At 38.5% G+C, this 23,031-nt stretch overlaps 1 protein-coding gene across 5 annotated transcripts in view; it reads left to right on the top strand.

Moving 5' to 3' along the window:
* The first annotated feature begins 6,556 nt into the window (after positions 1-6,556).
* LOC126457403 (gametocyte-specific factor 1 homolog) overlaps positions 6,557-23,031 on the top strand; it is a 35,690-nt gene continuing 19,215 nt past the window's right edge. Inside the window, exons 1-2 of one of the 5 annotated variants that reach the window (XM_050093667.1) lie at positions 6,557-6,695; positions 18,470-18,855. In XM_050093667.1, coding sequence (XP_049949624.1) covers positions 18,478-18,855 — 378 coding nt within the window. In that variant the 5' untranslated portion in view covers positions 6,557-6,695; positions 18,470-18,477. The other 4 variants (XM_050093664.1, XM_050093663.1, XM_050093665.1 and 1 more) reach the window with 4 other exon arrangements.

Genomic DNA, 23,031 nt, shown 5'->3' with positions numbered 1-23,031 from the left:
GCGTTCCGTAAAGTAATGTCATAGGCCCTTTGCTGTTCCTGATTTATATAAATGATCTAGGTGATAATCTGAGCACCCCTCTTAGATTGTTTGCAGACGATGCTGTAATCTACTGTATAGTAAAATCATCAGAGAATCAATTCCAATTATAGAATGATCTAGAAAGAATTTCTGTATGGTGAGAAAAGTGCAAGGTCATCCATATGGGTACTAAAAGAAATCCGATGCATTTTTGGTATATGATAAATCGCACGAATCTAAGGGCTGTCAATTAGACTAAATACCTAGCAATTACAACTGCGAGCAACTTAAATTGGAACGACCACATAGATAATACTGTGGAGAAGGCGAAACAAAGATGCACTTTGTTGGCAGAACACTTAGAAGATGCAACAAAGCCACTAAAGAGACAGCCTACATTACACTTGTCCATCCTCTGCTGGAATACTGCTGTGCAGTATAGGATCCTTACCAGGTAGGATTGACGGAGGACATCAAAGAAGTGCAAAGAAGAGCAGCTCGTGAGGGGTGAGAGTGTCATTGATATGATATGCGAATTGGGCTGGTAGTCACTGAAACAAAGGCGGTTTTCTTTGTGGCGAGATCTGTTTACGAAATTTCAATCACCAACGTTCTCTTCTGAATATGTAAATATTTTGCGACACCCACCTACATAGGGAGAAGTGATTATCATAATAAAATAAGAGAAATCAGAGCTTGAACAGAAAGATTTAGGTGTTCCATTTCCCACAAGCCATTTGAGAGTGGAATAGTAAAGAAGTAGTATAAAATGGTTTGATGAACCCTCTGCCAGGTTCTTAAGTGTGAATTGCAGAGTAACCATGTAGATGTAGATGTAGATGTAGACTCTTCACTTTTACTCTTTATAAGATTGGTATCACACTGCCCTGTCCCAGTGGTTGTCGCTCCAGATAACCACACAAGTGAACTTCAAAACAAACCTACTTTTGTTATTCTACAGGGCTGAGAAAAAGATACTTTAGAAAAATTATAAAAAATCGTTTTTGGGCGATCGAAAAATTCTGTAAGTTGAGATTTGCACTGTCAATACATGTCCCTATAATCTATTAAAATTTCATTAACACCAGACTAATATGTTTGAAGTGCTTTAAACTGATCACTTCCTAGCAGACTCCCAAATTCCGGACAGTTCTTGCTATAATCATATATAAGAAATAGGTATTGAACATCAAACTCAAATTCTCTCATCTAGTGTACTGTAGAATTAAACAAGAAAAGTATTGATATAATACAAGTTGTGATAGCCCTTTGGCTCACTTGTAATTAAAGTCTAAACTTCAATGTCCATATTTGTAATACAAACAAAAATCTGAGAATAGGCAGCAAACCCTCCTATTTGCACAACCAAACTATATACATGAAACGAGTGAAACTGTTATGGTTCTGTACAATATTCCAAAAGTTAGTCACTACAACTGGCAAAAGGTGTGAACTACAGATCAGATGCAAATAAAATGGAGGAATAGCTTTTTTATATTCTTGTAGTTAAAAATTAAAAACCCTTTACACAAAGGTAAATAAGAAGCTTGTTGTTGTTGTTGTGGTCTTCAGTCCTGAGACTGGTTTGATGCAGCTCTCCATGCTACTCTATCCTGTGCAAGCTTTTTCATCTCCCAGTTCCTACTGCAACCTACATCCTTCTGAATCTGCTTAGTGTATTCATCTCTTGGTCTCCCTCTATGATTTTTACCCTCCACGGTGCCCTCCAATGCTAAATTTGTGATCCCTTGATGCCTCAAAATATGTCGTACCAACCGATCCCTTCTTCTAGTCAAGTTGTGCCACAAACTTCTCTGCTCCCCAATCCTATTCAATACTTCCTCATTAGTTACGTGATCTATCTACCTTATCTTCAGCATTCTTCTGTAGCACCACATTTCGAAAGCTTCTATTCTCTTCTTGTCCAAACTATTTATCGTCCATGTTTCACTTCTATACATGGCTACACTCCATACAAATACTTTCAGAAACGACTTCCTGACACTTAAATCTATACTTGATGTTAACAAATTTCTCTTCTCCAGAAATGCTTTCCTTGCCATTGCCAGTCTACATTTTATATCCTCTCTACTTCGACCATCATCAGTTATTTTGCTCCCCAAATAGCAAAACTCCTTTACTACTTTAAGTGTCTCATTTCCTAATCTAATTCCCTCAGCATTACCCGACTTAATTCGACTACATTCCATTATCCTCGTTTTGCTTTTGTTGATGTTCATCTTATATCCTCCTTTCAAGACACTGTCCATTCCATTCAACTGCTCTTCCAAGTCCTTTGCTGTCTCTGACAGAATTACAATGTCATCGGCGAACCTCAAAGTTTTTATTTCTTCTCCATGGATTTTAATACCTACTCTGAATTTTTCTTTTGTTTCCTTTACTTCTTGCGCAAAGCTTAGCCTTCTTTATTCTCAGGTTTCCTGATTAGGTCTGCTCCTGCTACTTCTTCATGGTGGGATTCTGCATCATATGGAGCCATGCCACTGTCTTTTGAAAGAAGTTCATGAGTGTTCAGTCTCTTTTTTAGGAAAAAACCTGAAAGATATTTCTGACATGATCATTTCATAGTTTTTGTAAATGTGAATGTTTAACAATTAAACACACATAGTTTAATCTTGCTAGATATATGTTGTCTAAAACTTTCGCTGTTGATTATTAGTTGCCCAAAGTGAACTGACAGGTCAGACTGGCTTGGGTCCACTGTGTGCATAGTGAGGGTAGGTAGGAATACACGCCCTGCTTCAGGTCACAGTCATACTTTTTTGCATCATACCCCCAAATTTTGCTACTATGTTAACCAAATGCAGTGCGTGTGTACTACTTTGTGACTTGAGGTTTATTTGGTGCTACACTGCTGACGTTTTAAGGTCAGTGGCAGTGTCCTGTCTTCAAGATATCCATGACAGACCCTTTCCATGAAATAACCCAAAGACCACGCATTGTCCATGATGCCCTGACCTACCTCAATATGGAAGGTATTTGACTGTTGATCTGTCCAGCATGTCTTACAGGTCTCTCATCTACTAAAAACTGTCACGGGTAGCCGAGAGATTGGTTCACCATCATCTGTCAGGGACAGTGATTGATGAACTATGGCATAGAGTAGAAGCAATGTGGAATGACTTACTCATATTTGTCATCCAAATTCAATTTGACTCATTGCCCATCTGGGTTAGATCTTTTATTGCTGCTAGAGGTAGCAGTTCTGTGTACTAAATTTGGCACCCTGTATATTTCCTATCCATCTACAAATTTAATCAAGCATTCTTCCTACTATATTGTATAGGCACAACTATTTCAAATTGTCCATATTTATTCTCTGTAGTGTTGAAATTTTAATGGCCAGCAGTGTACATATACTTCCCTCATGTATATGATGCAATCATGCACTGAGCAACTGTTGCCTTGTCCTATAAGCGCTGTAGGAACGAATTACATATATTTGGGATGGCTCAGCAAAATACAGCATTTGTAAATGCTGGTTACTTGTTAGACAACATTATAGAAACGACAGTAAAGATAGTGTTCAGAAATAAGTTACAAATTCTTTACATTTATCTTGCCCACACATGTTAAAAAAAAGAAAAACTGTCTTAAAAATATATTCTTTCCAAACAATAATTATCTATGTACAAGTCAAAGAGAAAACACTTCACGGGAAATCAAGGAAATCTTAAATCTGATTTTGTCTCAGACCATTTCTGTGGTTTTTGTGTTTTGGTTTGTTTCAAGGGCCTGTAGAAGAAATGATGACCTACTAAAGGGCACTGGAGAAAGAAAAAGCAGGGAAGTGTGTTTGGAAAGTAATGAGGGAAAGGTTTGTTTTCTCTTTTGTGATATCAGTTATTTATCTTATCGTTTGTGTTTTCACCATTGTACTTGCATATTCTCACTAAGACTGATAAAACTGTATAAAGTGATGACTGATATTATTAAGTTTAGCTGTTAGTTGTCGCTACTGGTACCCATCAGCTAATAATCTGTTCATTTGTTTGTAATCTCTGGGAAACTTCTTACCTATATTTCACGAAATATAGCGAGGTTTCCACAGGCAATAAAAGATGACGCCATTAACCTGGCACTCTAGTGGCTTCACCAAGTTGTAAGTGGAAAGACCTTAATAATTCCTGTAGCACCACTCTAGTGGCATCACTTTTAGCCATGCCACAAATTTAAAAACTCTTTAATTTTACGACACCACTTTTGTTCTGTCACCATCAATTAGCATCAGAAGTGGCCACTATCTTTAAACCTAACATGTGATATTTTATGTTTTTAATTTTTATGTATGTGTATTTCGAAAAACTGTAGTTTCAATTACAGACAGCAATGAGGAGCTCTCCAAAACACGTTGTTTTGAATACGTTTTTTTTCTACAGTGGCGGGGTTGATGTTGGATCAAAAATAAAATAAAAAATTAGAGACATAAAAGGATGTGCCACTCCCGTGTATAGAGGTTTTGTCAGTATGATTGTGAGCAGATAATGGTTAATAGATGATATATGAGGCGTGCATAAAATTTATATGTGAGTAAACAAGTAGTATTTAATTAATGAAAGGTGATGTTTGGTTTCACAACAGCTCATTATATTTTGAAAATGGTAGAAATTAATGCAATAGTTTCTATATATTGAGGTTCTAGTACTGGAAACTTCAGTGTTATTTAAAGACTTGTGCAGTGCATTTTAAAAAGCAAGTGATAAGATTTCCATTTGCATTGTTATTTCAGATTGAGTGTAGCTTTTAACAAAGAAAATCGACTATATTATAGTGTCTTTTAATGCACTTGCACGAAGCAAAGCTCCAAAATTTGATATAGAATAAATTTAATATTTCATAATAGCCTATTTAACTTATGTGGGGTTCAAAAGTGAAAATATTAGCTTTTAAATTGTTCTTTAGTGCATCATAAATAGAAACCAATATAACACACAAAAATTCTGAAACTGTGCTTTTGAGAATGTGGTATAGACGTAAATATTGGAAAGGTATATTCGCCAGATGTCAGATACTGAAGTGTCACTTCTAGCTTTATTTGAGCTACCTTAGTTCTAATACCAGAAACAAAATGACAACACCAATATCTGTATGATTAATCCTGGCTGATGCCATATTAAAAACAGTGCTAGAACAATTTTGACAGGAGCATGTGGAAACAGCTGCAAACGGCGTCACTGCCATATCAGCTGCCATTTCGCTTGCTGTGGCGTCACTCCTTTGGTATGTGGAAACATGGCTGGGTCAATTTATACTAAATGTTCATGAAACTGAATGGAACGTCAGGCAACTGCAACATCAAATGGTGAAGTATTCGCACTACACGGATCCCCGACATGATGTAGGTTCGCCTAGACCAGTACCAAATGGTGAAAAACGGCTATGGTACAAAAAGTCAGAATGTAGTATCAGAATCAAGAAACTAGTGTTGATGAAGTTTATCAACAGCCAAAGGAAGCTTCTTAAAAGACATTCTTGATAAGTTCTGAATGGTAAACTGTTGACAAGTGAAATATTTCAGAAAATCGACATTGATTTGCGAGCGAAAATAACATACATACCAATACAAGAACATGAAAATATATTTATAAGGAAATAATTGATAATGTTTACCTTACCTATCATTTTTTTTCCTATGCGGTAAATAACGTCTGAAGTAATTGTATTTTTCTCCTTCAATAGAGATAACTTTTCCACTTGGGAAACATTCGTTTAACGAAAATTGCTTAATGTATTATTGTGTTCTTATTTACAGACTTTATGTGGGTCAGCTCTGTTCATTAGTATAAAACATAAATAGTTTTTCACATTCAAATATCTGGGCCCTGTTGCAAAAAATATCTAAGTCATTGTCGAACATTCCACTGTGTCGTGAAAACATACTCTTTCACAGTACGTTTTTTCGCTCATGAAGTTAGTTGTAAATAAAAAAAAGTTCAAGAGGAAAAATGTGGTGCATAATTACAATACCAGAAGAAAAAAACTGACATCCATTACTCAACATTAAGGTTGTCTTTAGCACAGAAAGGGGTGCACAACGCTACAAAAACTTTTGACCACTTACCCACTGATATAGAATGTCTTAACAGACAGCAAGGTAAAATTAAAAAATAAATTGAAAAAGTTTCTCCTTGACAACTTCCTCTATTCCGTAGAAGAATTGCTATGTTTTTAATGTGTAAGAAATGGTGGATAGGAATTGCTAACTCAATCTGTGTGTAAAAAAATTATTATATGGTGATGTTTAGAGTACAAATAGATGTACAAATTAATTTGCAGTGTGAGTGTAAAATAGCTCGTTCCACATCATGACGTTTTATCGTGCAAAATAATCCATGGAACGTGAAAGTAACTAACTAACTAGCAAACTAATGAAATAAAGCCTAAAAAGAAACAAAAGCGCAAAATCCATTACTATAATGGATAACGATTAGGGCGTTGAAGATTTGTTAACGTCTGATATTAGCAAACGACGACACTTTCTCCCCACCAATATAAAAAATTTCTTCCTGGCAGACCCGACCTTAATTTCCAATTCAGTCTTCGTTACGCGGACGTGGTATATTCCGTTCAGAGGGCCACCTACTCCTAAAAAAGGCGGGGGATTTCTCTGGAGGAAAGGTCTGATTGATAAGTCTGGGAATTTTTCATTGTCGGTGAGGATTTTTCTGCTTCGCGTGCGGCTGTGGTTTCTGTGCGGTCTCCTCTCAACTAAGAACTTTTTATTAATTGAAAATAACTGTGTTTAGCGAAGTAAGTGTTAATCCATATGGTAGAATTTTTTATGGTACTCCGCACTAATTGTATAGCAGGTCTATGTAATAATGTGGTACAATTCTTCCCCTGTGTCGAATGACGTGTCGTGTTTTTCTGCTGTTATCTTTGAACCAATGTCGAGCAGGGTTTTGTGTAAATAGTGGGCGAGAGGTGCTCCGAGCTTGAAAGTTGTAAGTAAATTTGTCTTATCGTGAAGGTCTGAAGATTATTGGGTTGCTGGATAATGAAGTGAAGTTTGGGAAGGCAGAGCGAGTGTTTGGTATAAATTAGTGTGCGCGTCATAAGAGGTTTTTTTGACGAAAAGTCTGAACATTTATTAATTTGATTTTCGTGATAATTTACTGGTCGGAGTTTTAAATCATTTAAAGGTACATCTCTTTGTATTGAGCAGTAAGTAAATCTTATTTGTGTGGGCAATGTATCGTCTTCGGAAGCTAATTTATGGTGGATGAAAGGCGGACGCACCTGGTTCGTATTCTGGCCATGTAATTTCATTGTGAACTGGTTGGGGTGATATTGGGAGTATAATCGTAGCGGTAGACCAGATTTTGTGTTACATGGTTCTTCAGTTAAATCGGACCTAGTAGGCTTCAATTCCGTGTGATTTTGGTACAAGTCATCCAAATTACTCCTTACAATATTGACAAAGGCAGCTCATAACATTGTACCCTCAAGCTCTGAACGTGAAATCCTTAACCTAGTATAGAGGCTACGATCCCACAGCCGATTCAGCCTCATCTAGATGTTGAGTCATGCTGTAGATAAATCTCCATCAGTAACTAAGATAAAACTGTGTCGCTTGTGAATTATCACACACTAGCATTCACAAGTGTTATATTTGTACCCAAATGTCCGAATTAGTGTTGGTCACATTTGGTCGAATTGTGCGAAATTAAATTTGGAGGTACGAAATCATTGGTAAAAAATTAGAAAATCAGATTTTCTCTAGGTTCTCAGTGTGTCTGTGAGAAACAGTATTGTAAGTCAATACCAGATAAACGAAATTTAATTATTTTTGGCTTTAGTTATGACCAATAGGCCTATTTCTGGTATTTTTTTAAATGATCGATAATACGTATGCAGTTAACAAATTCTAATGGTTAAGCTATAATCATTGAATGGTAAATCAAGTATACTTCCTCAGAAGATTTGAGTGTTATGAAGTTGGGTTGGTTAAAACTACTTTAACCAAAAGTGCCAGATCTTGAAGATGGTGGCAGGTTGCTTGCATTCTTGAAAAGGACAATAAATTTTAAGACATTTGTTTAAGATTATTTATATATTCTTATCAAATCCTTGAAAATATTAGCTGTTTGTAAAGGCCTGCTAGGAAAGGTTGAGCTAAGGATGCTCACTGGAAGGATCTAGACTTTGGTGAAAGCTGTCGTCATAAATTCATTTTATATATAAAAAATGAATTGAGAAGGAAGTGTAGAAGTGAGATTTAAAGCAAAATTGTTAATGAAATTGAACAAAATGGAAATTCCCCAAATAGTATTTTTATACCTCATTGGAGAAAATCGAGTAAAACGCTCAACAGAAACGCAGGTGGCTAAAATCATTCTTGTGAAGTTTTTTCAAGTAACTTTTGTTACTTGATTTATCATATTATATTTATAGTATAGTGTTTCTAAATATGTAGTTTACATTCAAGTAGCTCTTTTATGTAGGCTCCTAATATGTTCAGAGTTTTATATCATACAACCTGTTCTTTGTAGACATGTGGAAACTATAATTTTTTTTAGAGAGAACAGGAAGGGTGCTTCTGAGATATTCCAGGTATTTTAATTTTTTACATACAAAACTAATAAATAATGACGTTATGAGTTCCAAACCTTTGGTCGTTTTGATATAACTGACCCATTTCTAAACTGGTGCAATGTTGTAAACAAGTGCCTGCTGTGTCAGTGTTGGTAGCGTTAGTTTACAAAATAGAACAAAAGTCAGTGATTTGTCCATAGTGGTGTTTCACTGCTGACAGATTGAGAATGGATGGCTGTAAAAGATGGAGCGTAGTTCATTACAAAAGTTAACGCATGTGTGTCATATGGTGTTTCTGAATGTGGTCGTTGGGAAGCCAGAGGAATGTAAAAGGAAAAGTTTTGTAACAAGCACAACCCATTTTGGGATATATGTATAATTATTAATAGAAAATTGAAAGACTGTGTCATTCAGCAGTGGTGGTCACGGTCAGTGTTGAACTGTGTAGAAGCAGCAAAGCATTAGTGTGATGTCTTAACAAAACCTTTGTTGTGGTTACATTTGTATGCAACATGAAGGCAACAAATGTGAATACAAAGTAAAAGTTCCAATAACACGTTCATATGTAAAGTAATCCAAAGTCTTAATACCCTATATGTTACTCACTTTTCATAATAAATAATCAAAATTGCTTAGGTAAACCCAGAAGGTTAATTTACATAACAAATTATGAATATTTTGTTGCTTATTATGTATGTACATAAACTATAAAAACGCAGGGGGTAGTGGGATGAATGTAACTCACACTAAGAAAAATGCATCAAATTGCCTGTGAATGGTGCAGTTTAGTTTTTTGCATGGAAAATTATGGTAATTAACCAATTACATCCGTAGCATTGAAAACTACCAAGTGAGGTGGTGCAACGGTTAGCACACTGGACTCGCGATTCGGTAGGACGACGGTTCAAACCAGTATTTAGCCATCCTGATTTAGGTTTTTCATGATTTCCGTAAATCCCTTCACGAAAATTCCAGGATGGTTCATTTGAAAGGGCACGGTAGACTTCCTTCCGCATACCTTCCCTAATCCGATAGTACCGATTACATCACTGTTTGGTCCCCTCCCCCACAAATCAGCCAACCATTGGAAGGGGGGGGGGGGGGCGGAACAACCACCTCTCCCTCCTCCTCTGCCCCCCTCCCCCCACACTGTCTATTTCCTCCCTCACCGTCACACTCCCCCGCCTTCCTTCCTGTCCATCTCCTTTTCCCATCCTCTGACCTTGAGTCTTGTTTGTTATTGCCAACTAATCCTTGATTGAGAGTTTGTCACTTACTACCCAACAGAGATGGTATTCCACTTGGCCTTCAGTGACTGTTACAAAAACACATGGTGACTTTACAATCAACAAGTGCAGTGGCACTGTGAATGATTTCAGGAGTTGTGTGTATACTATCAAGTGTTTCGGTGTGTTTTTGTGAAGTACGATGATGAAAACTCATGTTAAGCTGCCCGAAAGGTCCTCCCTTCCAGGTGCAATAAAATCGTGGCCTACTAATAAAATGAATGGGTTAATCGCTTGCGGCCAATAGTATAAGGGCACGAGAGACCTCTCCTGGTGCTACTGCTGCTAGATTTGTGAACTGAGCGAGGTAGTGCTGGTATTAGCACACTGGAATGGCATTGGGGATGCCAGTTGAAAGCCACGTCTGGCCATTCTGAGTAATCATCTGTCAACACAACTTTGCTATTTTGTTTTAAAGTGGACTGTGAGGAAGAAAGTGAAACATTATATAGTTTGGTACACCTCTTCCCATTCCCCCCCCCCCCCCCCCCCCCCCACCTTAAAAATTATATATGCGGGAGAAACAAGTTTGTGTAATAGTTTAAATTACCTGCTATCATGCTTAAAACTGACTGTGAGGATGAAAGAGAAACTGCACATTTTCACAGCACACCAGTTTCTTTCCTGCAGTTGGTTTAAACGGAAAACGTGTAAATTTTTGTTTAAATGATCATCTTATAATTGTCAAGTAAATTTTTCGTAACATTTCCCATTCTTTCATATACATGACTTACTTTTGTATTGCAATATGGATAAAGAGACTTGGCATGGGAAAATATGCTGTAAAGTGTCTCCGTTATCACAAGGCTTCTGGGAATCCTGTGTTGTTGTACTGAGGCACGTGCAAAACTTTTGTGCACACAAAACCCTGTCTGAGGTATAAAATTATATAATGTCGCGTTATGTCAGTTTCACAGTAAGTAAACTGTCAGAATTCTACTGACTCATAAAGTTAATTTAATATGAGTGACATGCCTGGATGTAACAACAAAAAAAGGAAACTTGTGGAAAAATGCTTCAATCTGAAGACAAAAGAATCAAATACGCTCTTGTTTTAAAAGACTTTGAAAAATGTAGCATCTGCTGCCAAAGTGTACCTTCCTCAGCACCTTTAAAACTTTTGGCATATGAATATAACTGCACTTTATGTGCGAAGAGAAGAGCAGGCAGTGGCAGTGGCAGTGGGAAACAGACTGAAAAGTAATAAAGTGCACAGAAAGAGCTGAGAAGACAGTGGTAATGTGAGAGAAAGAGGGGTGTAGTGGCAGTGGAACATATGCTGAAGAGCCAGAGAAACACCTGCCTGATGTCGTGTAGGGGCCCCGTGAGTGCACAGAAGTGTCAAAACACGACATGCCATGGACTCAACCAATGTCTGAAGTATTGCTGGAGGAAACGGACACCATGAATCCTGAAGGGCTGTCCATAAACAGGATGTTACAAAAAGGTACGGCCAAACTTCCAGGAAACGTTCCTCACACACAAATAAAGAAAAGATGTTATGTGGACATGTGTCCGGAAACGCTTAATTTCCATGTTAGAGCTCATTTTAGCTTCGTCAGTATGTTCTTCCACCTACGCTCAATGGAGCACGTTATCATGATTTCATACGGGATACTCTACCTGTGCTGCTAGAACATGTGCCTTTACAAGTACGACACAACATGTGGTTCATGCACGATGGAACTCCTGCACGTTTCAGTCGAAGCTTCTCAACAACAGATTCGGTGACCAATGGATTGGTAGAGGCGGACCAATTCCATGGCCTCCACGCTCTCCTGATCTCAACCCTCTTGACTTTCATTTATGGGGGCATTTGAAAGCTCTTGTCTACGCAACCCCGGTACCAAATGTAGAGACTCTTCGTGCTCGTATTGTGGACAGCTGTGATACCATATGCCATTCTCCAGGGCTGCATCAGCTCGTCAGGGATTCCATGCAACGGAGGGTGGATGCATGTATCCTCGCTAACGGAGGACATTTTGAACATTTCCTGTAACAAAGTGTTTGAAGTCACGCTGGTACGTTCTGTTGCTGTGTGTTTCCATTCCATGATTAATGTGATTTGAAGAGAAGTAATAAAATGAGCTCTAACATGGAAAGTAAGTGTTTCTGGGCACATGTCCACATAACATATTTTCTTTCTTTGTGTGTGAGGAATGTCTCCTGAAAGTTTGGCCGTACCTTTTTGTAACACCCTGTATTTGTAAGAGTAAGAGCAGGTTGAGATCTCTTCTGAACAGCACATTGCAAGGCATCCCAGATATAATCAATAACATTCGTGTCCGGGGAGTTCGGTGGCCAGCGGAAGTGTTCTAACTCATAAGTGTTCCTGGAGCCACTCTGTAGCAATTCTGGGTGTGTGAGGTGTCGCATTGTCCTGCTGGATTTGCCAAAGTCTCGGAATGTACAATGGATATGAACGAATGCAGATGATGAGACAGGATGCTTATGTACGTGTCACCTGTCAGTCATATGTAGAGGTGCCAGGGGTCCCATATCACTCCAACTGCACACGCCCCGCGCCATTACAATGCCTCCACCAGTTGGAACATTTCCTTGCTGACATGCAAGGTCCACGTATTCACGAAGTTGTCTCCATATCCATGTCTGCTTGATTCAATTTGAAACCAGACTCGTCTGACCAGGTAACATGTTCCCAGTCATCAACAGTCCAATGTTGGTGTTGATGGGCCCAGGGATTGCGTAAAGCTTTGTCTTGTGCTGTCATCATGGGTACACAAGTGGGCCTTAGACTCCGAAAATCCATATCGATGATGTTTCTTTGAATGACGCTTGTTGATGGTCCAGCATTGAAATCTGCATAAATTTGCATTGTTGGTCCCATTCTTGCAGTATCTTTTTCCAGCCACAGTGATGTTGGAGATTTTTATGTTTGACCAGTTTCCTGATATTCACAGTACACTCTTGAAATGGTCGTACGGGAAAATCCTCACTTCATCGCTACCTCGGAGATGCTGTGTACCATCGTTTGTGTGCTGACTATATCACCACATTCAAATTCACTTAAACCTTGATAATCTGCCCCTGCAGCAGCAGTAACCAATCTAACAACTGTGACAGTCACTTGTCTTACATAGGCATTGCTGACCACAACACCATAATCTGCCTGTCTAAATATCTCTCTATTTGGATACACGTGCCTATGCCAGTTTCTTTGCTGCTTCAGTGTAGTAGACAATGACAGAACAGTGCTAGGAAACAAGTGAAGGAGACAGTATCAGTGGGAGAGAAATTGAGGAGGAGAATGTGGGTAAGAGATAGAGATGATGATGATGATGATGATGATGATGATGATGATGATGATGATGATGATGATGATGATGATGATGATGATGATGATGATGATGATGATGATGATGATGACGTCTATGATGATGACAGTGTGAAAGAGAGAGAGAGAGATAGTGACAGTGGAAAGAAGCAGCGGCATTAAGAAGGAATGAAAGAGATAGTGATAGTGAGAGAGAGAGCAAGGGTGAGTCTCTTGAGAGTCTGTAATAGTGAGAGGAGGTGAAGGTGGTTGGAGGGGGGGGGTGGAGGAGGAGGAGGAGGAGGAGGAGGACAGAACCAGAGAGACTGGCTGTGAGACAGAAGGCAGTGAAAGATAGACACTCAGATATAATGACAGTGAGTTGGGATGAATGAATGAGAACGGGCAAGTGGTAGTGGATGGATATGAGTAATGGACTAGCAATAGTGGGTGTGAGTGAGTTGCAGTTAAGGGTGCTTGTGGGAATAAGATGTGAGTTGCATGTTAAAGAGTGAATATGTTCACATACCATATTTTTTTGGGAAAATTTTTAGAGGTGCTGAGGAAAGTAGAACGAGGTAGCTGGTACCTCACTTCTCAGTCAGCCTTTTAAAAAGGAGCCTATTAGCCTTTTGTGTGCCCCGACAGCATTTTTTCTGCTTATCATTTTCGTGATAAATGTTACCGTGTGTCAGTTAAGCAAAATATTGGATAGACAAATTATTTGTGGGTTTTCATGTGTCTAAAAGCTTACCAGTCTAACTCATCCATGTTAAAGGAGCCATTAAGGAGAAACTACTTCAATTTACATTTGAAAACATTTCGAATATCTATTGGACATTTAAATTCAGTAGAGGAAAGTGCAGATAACTTTTCCTTTTGCTGTTGTACTTTTCCTTTTGCTGTTGTACTTTTCCTTTTGCTGTTGTACTTTTCCTTTTGCTGTTGTACTTTTCCTTTTGCTGTTGTACTTTTCCTTTTGCTGTTGTACTTTTCCTTTTGCTGTTGTACTTTTCCTTTTGCTGTTGTACTTTTCCTTTTGCTGTTGTACTTTTCCTTTTGCTGTTGTACTTTTCCTTTTGCTGTTGTACTTTTCCTTTTGCTGTTGTACTTTTCCTTTTGCTGTTGTACTTTTCCTTTTGCTGTTGTACTTTTCCTTTTGCTGTTGTACTTTTCCTTTTGCTGTTGTACTTTTCCTTTTGCTGTTGTACTTTTCCTTTTGCTGTTGTACTTTTCCTTTTGCTGTTGTACTTTTCCTTTTGCTGTTGTACTTTTCCTTTTGCTGTTGTACTTTTTTAATTAACTCCATTATTCATTTGTTGATAAAGTGCATTCTATAGATATAATAAGAACGTATACAATTTCAATTATATGTATAACACAATAAACACATCTTAATTCGATGAAAACTTAATCCTGCTTAGATGAATACCCACCACTAAAGAGTTCCTTACTATAAGCACGATAAGATAGAAATGTGGTTGAGGACCATTTCTACATCTACATCCATACTCCGCAAGCATTTCACAAAACAACCTAATGGATCCAAAACTTCATTATCCTCCAATGGTTCAATATCACATATCGTACCCACAGGTAAACTTGCCTCTACACTTACCCAAAGTGACTTCCCGGTGCCACTAGACACACACTTACTCGAATTAAGCCTTAATGCTAATGTACATGGCTCAGTTGGTTTGTTCATTACATTGAATGCCCCTTGCAACAGCTCTGCATTGACAACAGTTTCCCCTACCTGAAATAACATTCCACCATGTTCCACAGTTCGTTGTCCAAGGTCAATTTTGGCATGATGTTGATGCAAGAAATCTACTCTACATCTACATCTACATCTATATCTACATCTATATCCACACTCCTCAAGCCACCTGACGGTGTGTGGCGGAGGGTACTTTGAGTACCTCTATCGGTCTCTCTTCTAGTCCAGCCTCATATTGTTCGTGGAAAGAAATATTGTCGGTATGCCTCTGTGTGGGCTCTAATCTCTCTGATATTATCCTCATGGTCTCTTCGTGAGATGTACTTAGGAGTGAGCAATATACTGCTTGACTCCGTGGTGAAGGTATATTCTCGAAACTTCAACAAAAGGCTGTACCGAGCTACTGAGCGTCTCTACTGCAAAGTCTTCCACTGGAGTTTATCTATCATCTCCATTACGTTTTTGCGATTGCTAAATGATCCTGTAACGAAGCGCGCTGCTCTCCGTTGGATCTTCTCTCTCTTCCATCAACCCTATCTGGTACGGATGCCACACTGGTGAGCAGTGTTCAAGCAGTGGGCAAACAAGTGTACTGTAACCTACTTCGTTTGTTTTCAGATTGCATTTGCGACTGCTTTACCGATGATCAACTTTATATGATCATTCCATTTTAAGTCACTCCTAATGCCTACTCCCAGATAATTTATGGAATTAACTGATTCCAGTTGCTGACCTGCTATATTGTAGCTAAATGATAAAGGATCTTTCTTTCTGTGTATTCGCAGCACATTACACTTGCCTACATTGAGATTCAATTGCCATTCCCTGCACCATGCGTCAATTTGTTGCAGATCCTCCTGCATTTCAGTACAATTTTCCATTGTTACAACTTCTCGATATACCACAGCATCATCCACAAAAAGCCTCAGTGAACTTCCGATGTTATCCACAAATTCATTTATATATAATGCGAATAGCAACGGTCCTACGACACTCCCCTGTGGCACACCTGAAATCACTCTTACTTTGGAAGACTTCTCTCCATTGAGAATGACATGCCGCGTTCTGTTATCTAGGAACTCTTCAATCAAATCACACAATTGGTCTGATAGTCCATATGCTCTTACTTTGTTCATTAGACTACTGTGGGAACTGTATCGAACGTCTTGAGGAAGTCAAGAAACACGTCATCTATCTGAGAACCTATGTCTACGGCCCTCAGTGTCGTGGACGAATAGCGCAAGCTGGGTTTCACACGATCATCTTTTTCGAAACCCATGCTCATTCCTACATAGTAGATTTCTAGTCTCCAGAAGTCATTTCTTGCAAAACTGAAAATCTAAAAGAAATAAAATTTCAAGAAACACCTTTTATTGAATAACTTTAGAAACACATGAAACAGAAATGTAAAAACACATTAGATTTTTTTTCTCACTGGGGTATTAAATAAAAGTTGCATCCAAATAATAATTTTGTGGAAGTATTACAAGGAAATACGCAATGAAACCACAAAGCTTTTGCAAAATTGAACCACTACACGTATCACAATTCCTTAGAATAACCAATGGCCTGTTATTTGTGAATAACTGGAAAGTTAATATATTACAATCCTTGTAATAAATTGGTTCATCATAATCATATATTGTTGCAGCTTTAGCTTTGTCAGCGCCATTGTTACTGCGACCTTGAAGAGTTTCTATGTATAAAACATTCTTGAGTCATCTGAGTGTTGTCGTCAAAATACTTAAGGAGTTTCTTTACACCTTCAGTTTTCATAGCACTGACTTTATTTTTTAATCTTAGTAATGGCACACTGTCCATTTCTGTGAAGTTGTTTTTTCCATCACTTGAACCAAACTTGAATCTATTCTGTTTTTTGTTGTTTTTCACACACAATTTTTCCAGGCTTTTTGTGTATGAGAATTGTTGCTTCACTTTGAATGGAAACTTTTTTTTATGACATTGTTGCTTGTGGGTTTCATATCATGAACCCACCAGTCAGGAAAAGTGTGAAGTTATTCACATGAATACTAAAAGAAATCAGCTAAATTTCGATTACGCGATAGGTCACACAAATCTGAAGGCTGTAAATTCATCTAAATACTTAAGGATTACAATTACAAATAACCTAAATTGGAACGATCACATAGATAATATTGTGGGTAGAGCTAACCAAAGACTACGATTCATTGGCAGAACACTTAGAAGGTGCAACAGGTCTACCAAATAGACTGCTTACACCACACTTATCCGCCCTATTCTCGAGTATTGCTGTGCGATGTGGGATCCGCATCAGGTGGGACTGACAGATGACATTGAAAAAGTACAAAGAAGGGCAGCTTGTTTTGTATGATCGCGAAATAGGGGAGATAGTGTCACAGACATAAGTGAATTGGAGTGGCAATCATTAAAAGAAAGGCGTTTTTTGTTGCAACGGGATCTTCTCATGAAATTTCAATCACCAGTTTTCTCCTCAGGTTGCGAAAACATTCTGTTGGTACCCACCTACATAGGGAGAAATGATCATCACGATAAAATAAGAGAACTCAGGGCTTGCACAGAAAAATTTAAGTGCTCATTTTTCCCGCGTGCCGTTTGAGAGTGGAACGGTAGAGAGACAGCATGAAGGTGGTTCATTGAACCCTCTGCCAGGCACTTTTTTGTGAATAGCAGAGTAATCGCGTAGATGTAGATGTAACTTCTAGGCACTCTTGGGCTACATAGATGAAAAGACTACATTAATCTCTTAATTATTTCTGAATACAGATGCCCTTTCAATACATTTTATTGTTAGTGGTCACTTATTGTATACAGTATCCATAACAGCTAAAGAATCTTTCTTTGTTAATTTGAGCTACTTCCTATATAGTTAATTTGTTCCCGTTTCTCATTTTGTGATAGTGTATGTGTCTATTTAACTGTGCTGTACTATCTACTTTAAAGTGCATAATTGTCACAAAAAGCTGTATATAGTGAAGGGAGAGCTTTAACATAGTTCTCTGAATTTTTCTGCAGGATTGGTATTAAAATTTGAGAGCTGAAAGTTTGTAAATCTTTCTTTGGTCATTTAACAGATCTGCACACCAAATTTGAACAAATTCAGTTACGATAGTGAGACCTGTAGATTACTTGATATGGCTTAATGCAATGTAAATATTTAATCCCCCCCCCAGATTACAGGACTTGCATAATATCCCCATTACTTTGGAAACATCAAGTGTTTCTGTCCTGCATCTAGCAACATGGCTGAATTTGCTAAAATTTTTCTTGATTTTTGTAATGAGCTATAAAATATGGTAAAAGGGAAGACCTTAAATACTGAAAAAAAACCTGTCCAAAGCTGAAGTAAACTTGAACATACTGCTCCTATTTTTCTTATGGCCCATTTAAATTTCTTTGTTTATCCAATCTTCCATTTGTAAAATTTTGTTTAGAAAAGCTAAACCAATCTGAAATAAAATACAGGTTACATTTCCTTTGATGATAGAGTGTGCAAGAGTGTGTTAGATAGTAACTGCATAGTAAGAAATGATTTATTATAATAGTACTTGAAATTTGTGCTACAACTCTTTAATTGGCATTAACTTTTCTCCATGTGTAATTCCTCCGCAGGCATCATAATGTACACAGACCAAGATGACCCTCTTGAGACATGCCCTTATGAGAAGGCTCATCAGATACGAAGATCTAGAATGCAGATACATATAGTAAAATGCCGCAGAAATCATCCCATGGCAGAAATGCAGATCTGCCCATTTAATGCTACTCATGTTGTTCCTGTGCCTGATTACCAGTATCATCTGAAGACTTGTCCCAGCAAGAAAATAATTGAGCAGCAATTTTATCGTCTTACGGATGAGGCAGACTCGGGTGAAATAAAAGCAGCTCCATTTGATGTGCCAGAAATTGACTGTGAAGAGAACTGGGACACACAAGTTGGTGCAGGATATGATCCCAGTCTGAAGGCAGGACCAGCTCCAATTTTTGTAGCAAAGCAGGTTTGTAAGCTATTCATTATATAAATCTTAAGTTAAAATTCCTGGCTGTACATGTTTCAGTGATCAAAGTGTGTTAGCACTTAAATACCCAGTACGTCACTAACAATTGTTAGCAAACTTAAAATTTTTTTCTATGAGTTTAGTGTCGGACGTCTCAAGTGTAATTTTCTGTATTGTGGTGCAGTGAACACATCTTCTTTCAAATTGGCATCACTGATCTAGGGGGAAAGACTTCTTTCACATGATTAAAATCTTCTCTGTTTCTCAAGACTTTGTGTGATTCATCAGGCCTAACTTAATATTAAGTGCAAACAGTATAAATGTACTTGTACCTGGCCCAACTAAAGATTTGTGCTAAAGTTTTCTTTCCTGCAATATATATTTGTCCCATGTGTCATTCCTTGATGTTGTAGTTATTTTGAGGTCTTGGTTGTTCCATGCGCACAGAATGTACTTCAGTTCAGAATCTTACTCGTAGTGTGAAACACTCATTAAGCGATACAATTTATCCCATATAAATTAATGTAAAATACGATAATGCATTCCATGCAGAAAAAGTACTAAAAGTTTTAAGTTATTCATGCCATTTGTTCAAAGAAAATTACACATACAGTTATTATGTACTTTACTATTCATGATACAGAACTAATTCTTTTTTATTAGGAAACTGACACTTCAAAACTTGACGAAAATGCAACACAGCATTATCATCAAATAAATTTGTAGCATGCATAATGACTGCTTTATTGGGGTGATGATTTTCAATGTATTATGCGACTGATACCCATGCTTTCAGCATTCTCTTATTGCATCAGAAGACGTTTGCTTTGCTGTTACCACCTCCTCCTCCACCTCCTCCTCCTCCTCCTCCTCCTCCTCCTCCGAACTCCTTTCAACAACTTCCTGCTGTGTAACACACTGCAGCTCATAAGCTCTTTGGTGGTTAGGTCTTGGTTGTGATCTTCCGCAACATCATTGATATCATTCTAGTCCCATGCTGTTGGCCAAATACACAATTTCATTGACTACAGGCTCCACAGGTACTGACGCAAATGCTTTGTCACATTCGACAATGCACTCTGGACAAAGCTTCTGCCAAGTGTAAGTGAGAGTTCCTTGTAACCCCTTCCCATGCTTTCTTGATCATCTTGACGCAGACAATGTCAGTCTATTCTGAACAATGCTTGAAGAATGCTTTAGTGTAGAGCATCTTCTAGAAATAATCTGCTAGTCTGTAGGCTGGGATAACAGTGGTGTTGGGAGACAGAAATTATATCTTGATGAATTGAAATTTGGTCAGTGTTGTCCATAACGAACAAGACATGGAGTGGCAGATCCATCTCAAGAAAACGTTTTTATTCACCAGAGGACCAAACACTTCATTGATCCTACACAAAAAAGATCATGTATTACGCAATCCTTGTTGTTGGACCTCCACATCACATTTAACCTGCTCTTCTGGACTTAATAATTCTTGAAGGCTTGTGGAGTTTCTGAATGGTAAACAAGCAGCAGTTTAATTTTGCTGCGTTGGCTCAGAATAGCAGTGTGAGATTAACTTTCATCGGCTTGTGACTGGGCAGTGCATTCTCCTCTGCTGCTTCAAAGGTACGCTTTGGTACCTTTTTCCAGAGTAGACCTGTGTTGTCAAAATTACAAACATATTGTAGCAGATAACCCTCAGAATCTATGAGCACCTTGAAGTTGCTGATGAAATTCTCAGCTGCCTTTGTATCGGAACTAGCTGCTTCGCCGTGCCTCGCAGTGCTGTGGGTGCCAATTGTTCTTTTAAACTTCTCAAACCACCCACGGCTTTCCATAACACTTCTTCGACCACTGATGATTTAGGCGTCTTCTTAACAAGGTCAGCGAAAATCATTCTCACCTTGCAATTACTTTTCATTTATCCATATAAGGAACAGCCCTTCGACATAATCCAGAATATGAAGCAGTTGTTTAGCATCTGTCTCCTTAATTTTGTCCTTGTTCTTGAGGATAATGCAAATAGTTCATGTATGTACACGCTAAATCAGCAACGCTCACACTATGTTCACGTTTTTCAATGATTTTGTTTCATTTCTAAGGTCATTTTCTTTCTCCTATGATTGTCTGCCCCCCCCCCATGAACCATGGACCTTCCCGTTGGTGGGGAGGCTTGCGTGCCTCAGCGATACAGGTGCAACCACAACGGAGGGGTATCTGTTGAGAGGCCAGACAAACGTGTGGTTCCTGAAGAGGGGCAGCAGCCTTTTCAGTAGTTGCAAGGGCAACAGTCTGGATGATTGACTGATCTGGCCTTGTAACACTAACCAAAACGGCCTTGCTATGCTGGTACTGCGAACAGCTGAAAGCAAGGGGAAACTACAGCCGTCATTTTTCCCGAGGGCATGCAGCTTTACTGTATGGTTAAATGACGATGGCGTCCTCTTGGGTAAAATATTCCGGAGGTAAAATAGTCCCCCATTCGGATCTCCGGGCGGGGACTACTCAAGAGGACGTCGTTATCAGGAGAAAGAAAACTGGCATTCTACGGATCGGAGCATGGAATGTTAGATCCCTTAATCGAGCAGGTAGATTAGAAAATTTTAAAATGGAAATGGATGGGTTAAAGTTAGATATAGTGGGAATTAGCGAAGTTTGGTGGCAGGAGGAACAAGACTTCCGGTCAGGTGACTGCAGGGTTATAAACACAAAATCAAATAGGGGTAATGCAGGAGTAGGTTTAATAATGAATAGGAAAATAGGAATGCGGGTAAGCTACTACAAACAGCATAGTAAACGCATTATTGTGGCCAAGATAGATACGAAGCCCACACCTACTACAGTAGTACAAGTTTGTATGCCAACTAGCTCTGCAGATGACGAAGAAATTGAAGAAATGTATGATGAAATAAAATAAATTATTCAGATAGTGAAGGGTGACGAAAATTTAATAGTCATGGGTGACTGGAATTCGGTAGTAGGAAAAGGGAGAGAAGGAAACATAGTAGGTGAATATGGATTGGAGGGAAGAAATGAAAGAGGAAGCCGCCTGGTAGAATTTTGCACAGAGCACAACTTAATCATAGCTAACACTTGGTTCAAGAATCATAAAAGAAGGCTGTATACATGGAAGAAGCCTGGAGATACTGACAGGTTTCAGATAGATTATATAATGGTAAGACAGAGATTAAGGAACCAGGTTTTAAATTGTAAGACATTTCCAGGGGCAGATGTGGACTCTGACCACAATCTATTGGTGATGATCTGTAGATTAAAACTGAAGAAACTGCAAAATGGTGGGAATTTAAGGAGATGGGACCTGGATAAACTGACTAAACCAGAGGTTGTACAGAGTTTCAGGGAGAGCATGAGGGAACAATTGACAGGAAAGTGGGAAAGAAATACAGTAGAAGAAGAATGGGTAGCTTTGAGGGATGAAGTAGTAAAGGCAGCAGAGGATCAAGTAGGTAAAAAGACAAGGGCTAGTAGAAATCCTTGGGTAACAGAAGAAATATTGAACTTAATTGATGAAAGGAGAAATATAAAAATGCAGTAAATGAAGCAGGCAAAAAGGAATACAAACGTCTCAAAAATGAGATAGACAGGAAGCGCAAAATGGCTAAGCAGTCATGGCTAGAGGACAAATGTAAGGATGTAGAGGCTTATCTCACTAGGGGTAAGATAGATACTGCCTACAGGAAAATTAAAGAGACCTTTGGAGAAAAGAGAACCACTTGTATGAACATCAAGAGCTCAGATGGAAACCCAGTTCTAAGCAAAGAAGGGAAGGCAGAAAGGTGGAAGGTGTATATAGAGGGTCTATACAAGGGCGATGTACTTGAGGACAATATTATGGAAATGGAAGAGGATGTTGATGAAGATGAAATGGGAGATATGACACTGCGTGAAGAGTTTGACAGAGCAGTGAAAGACCTGAGTTGAAACAAGGCCCCGGGACAACATTGCATTAGAACTACTGATGGCCTTGGGAGAGCCAGTCCTGACAAAACTCTACCATCTGGTGAGCAAGATGTATGAGACAGGCAAAATTCCCTTCAACTTCAAGAAGAATATAATTCCAATACCAAAGAAAGCAGGTGTTGACAGATGTGAAAATTATCGAACTATCAGTTTAATAAGTCACAGCTGCAAGATACTAACACGAATTCTTTACAGACGAATGGAAAAACTGGA

Source organism: Schistocerca serialis, chromosome 2 (genome assembly GCF_023864345.2).
Source record: "Schistocerca serialis cubense isolate TAMUIC-IGC-003099 chromosome 2, iqSchSeri2.2, whole genome shotgun sequence".
NCBI lineage: Eukaryota > Metazoa > Arthropoda > Insecta > Orthoptera > Acrididae > Schistocerca > Schistocerca serialis.
This window is presented reverse-complemented; position numbering and strand designations above follow the sequence as displayed.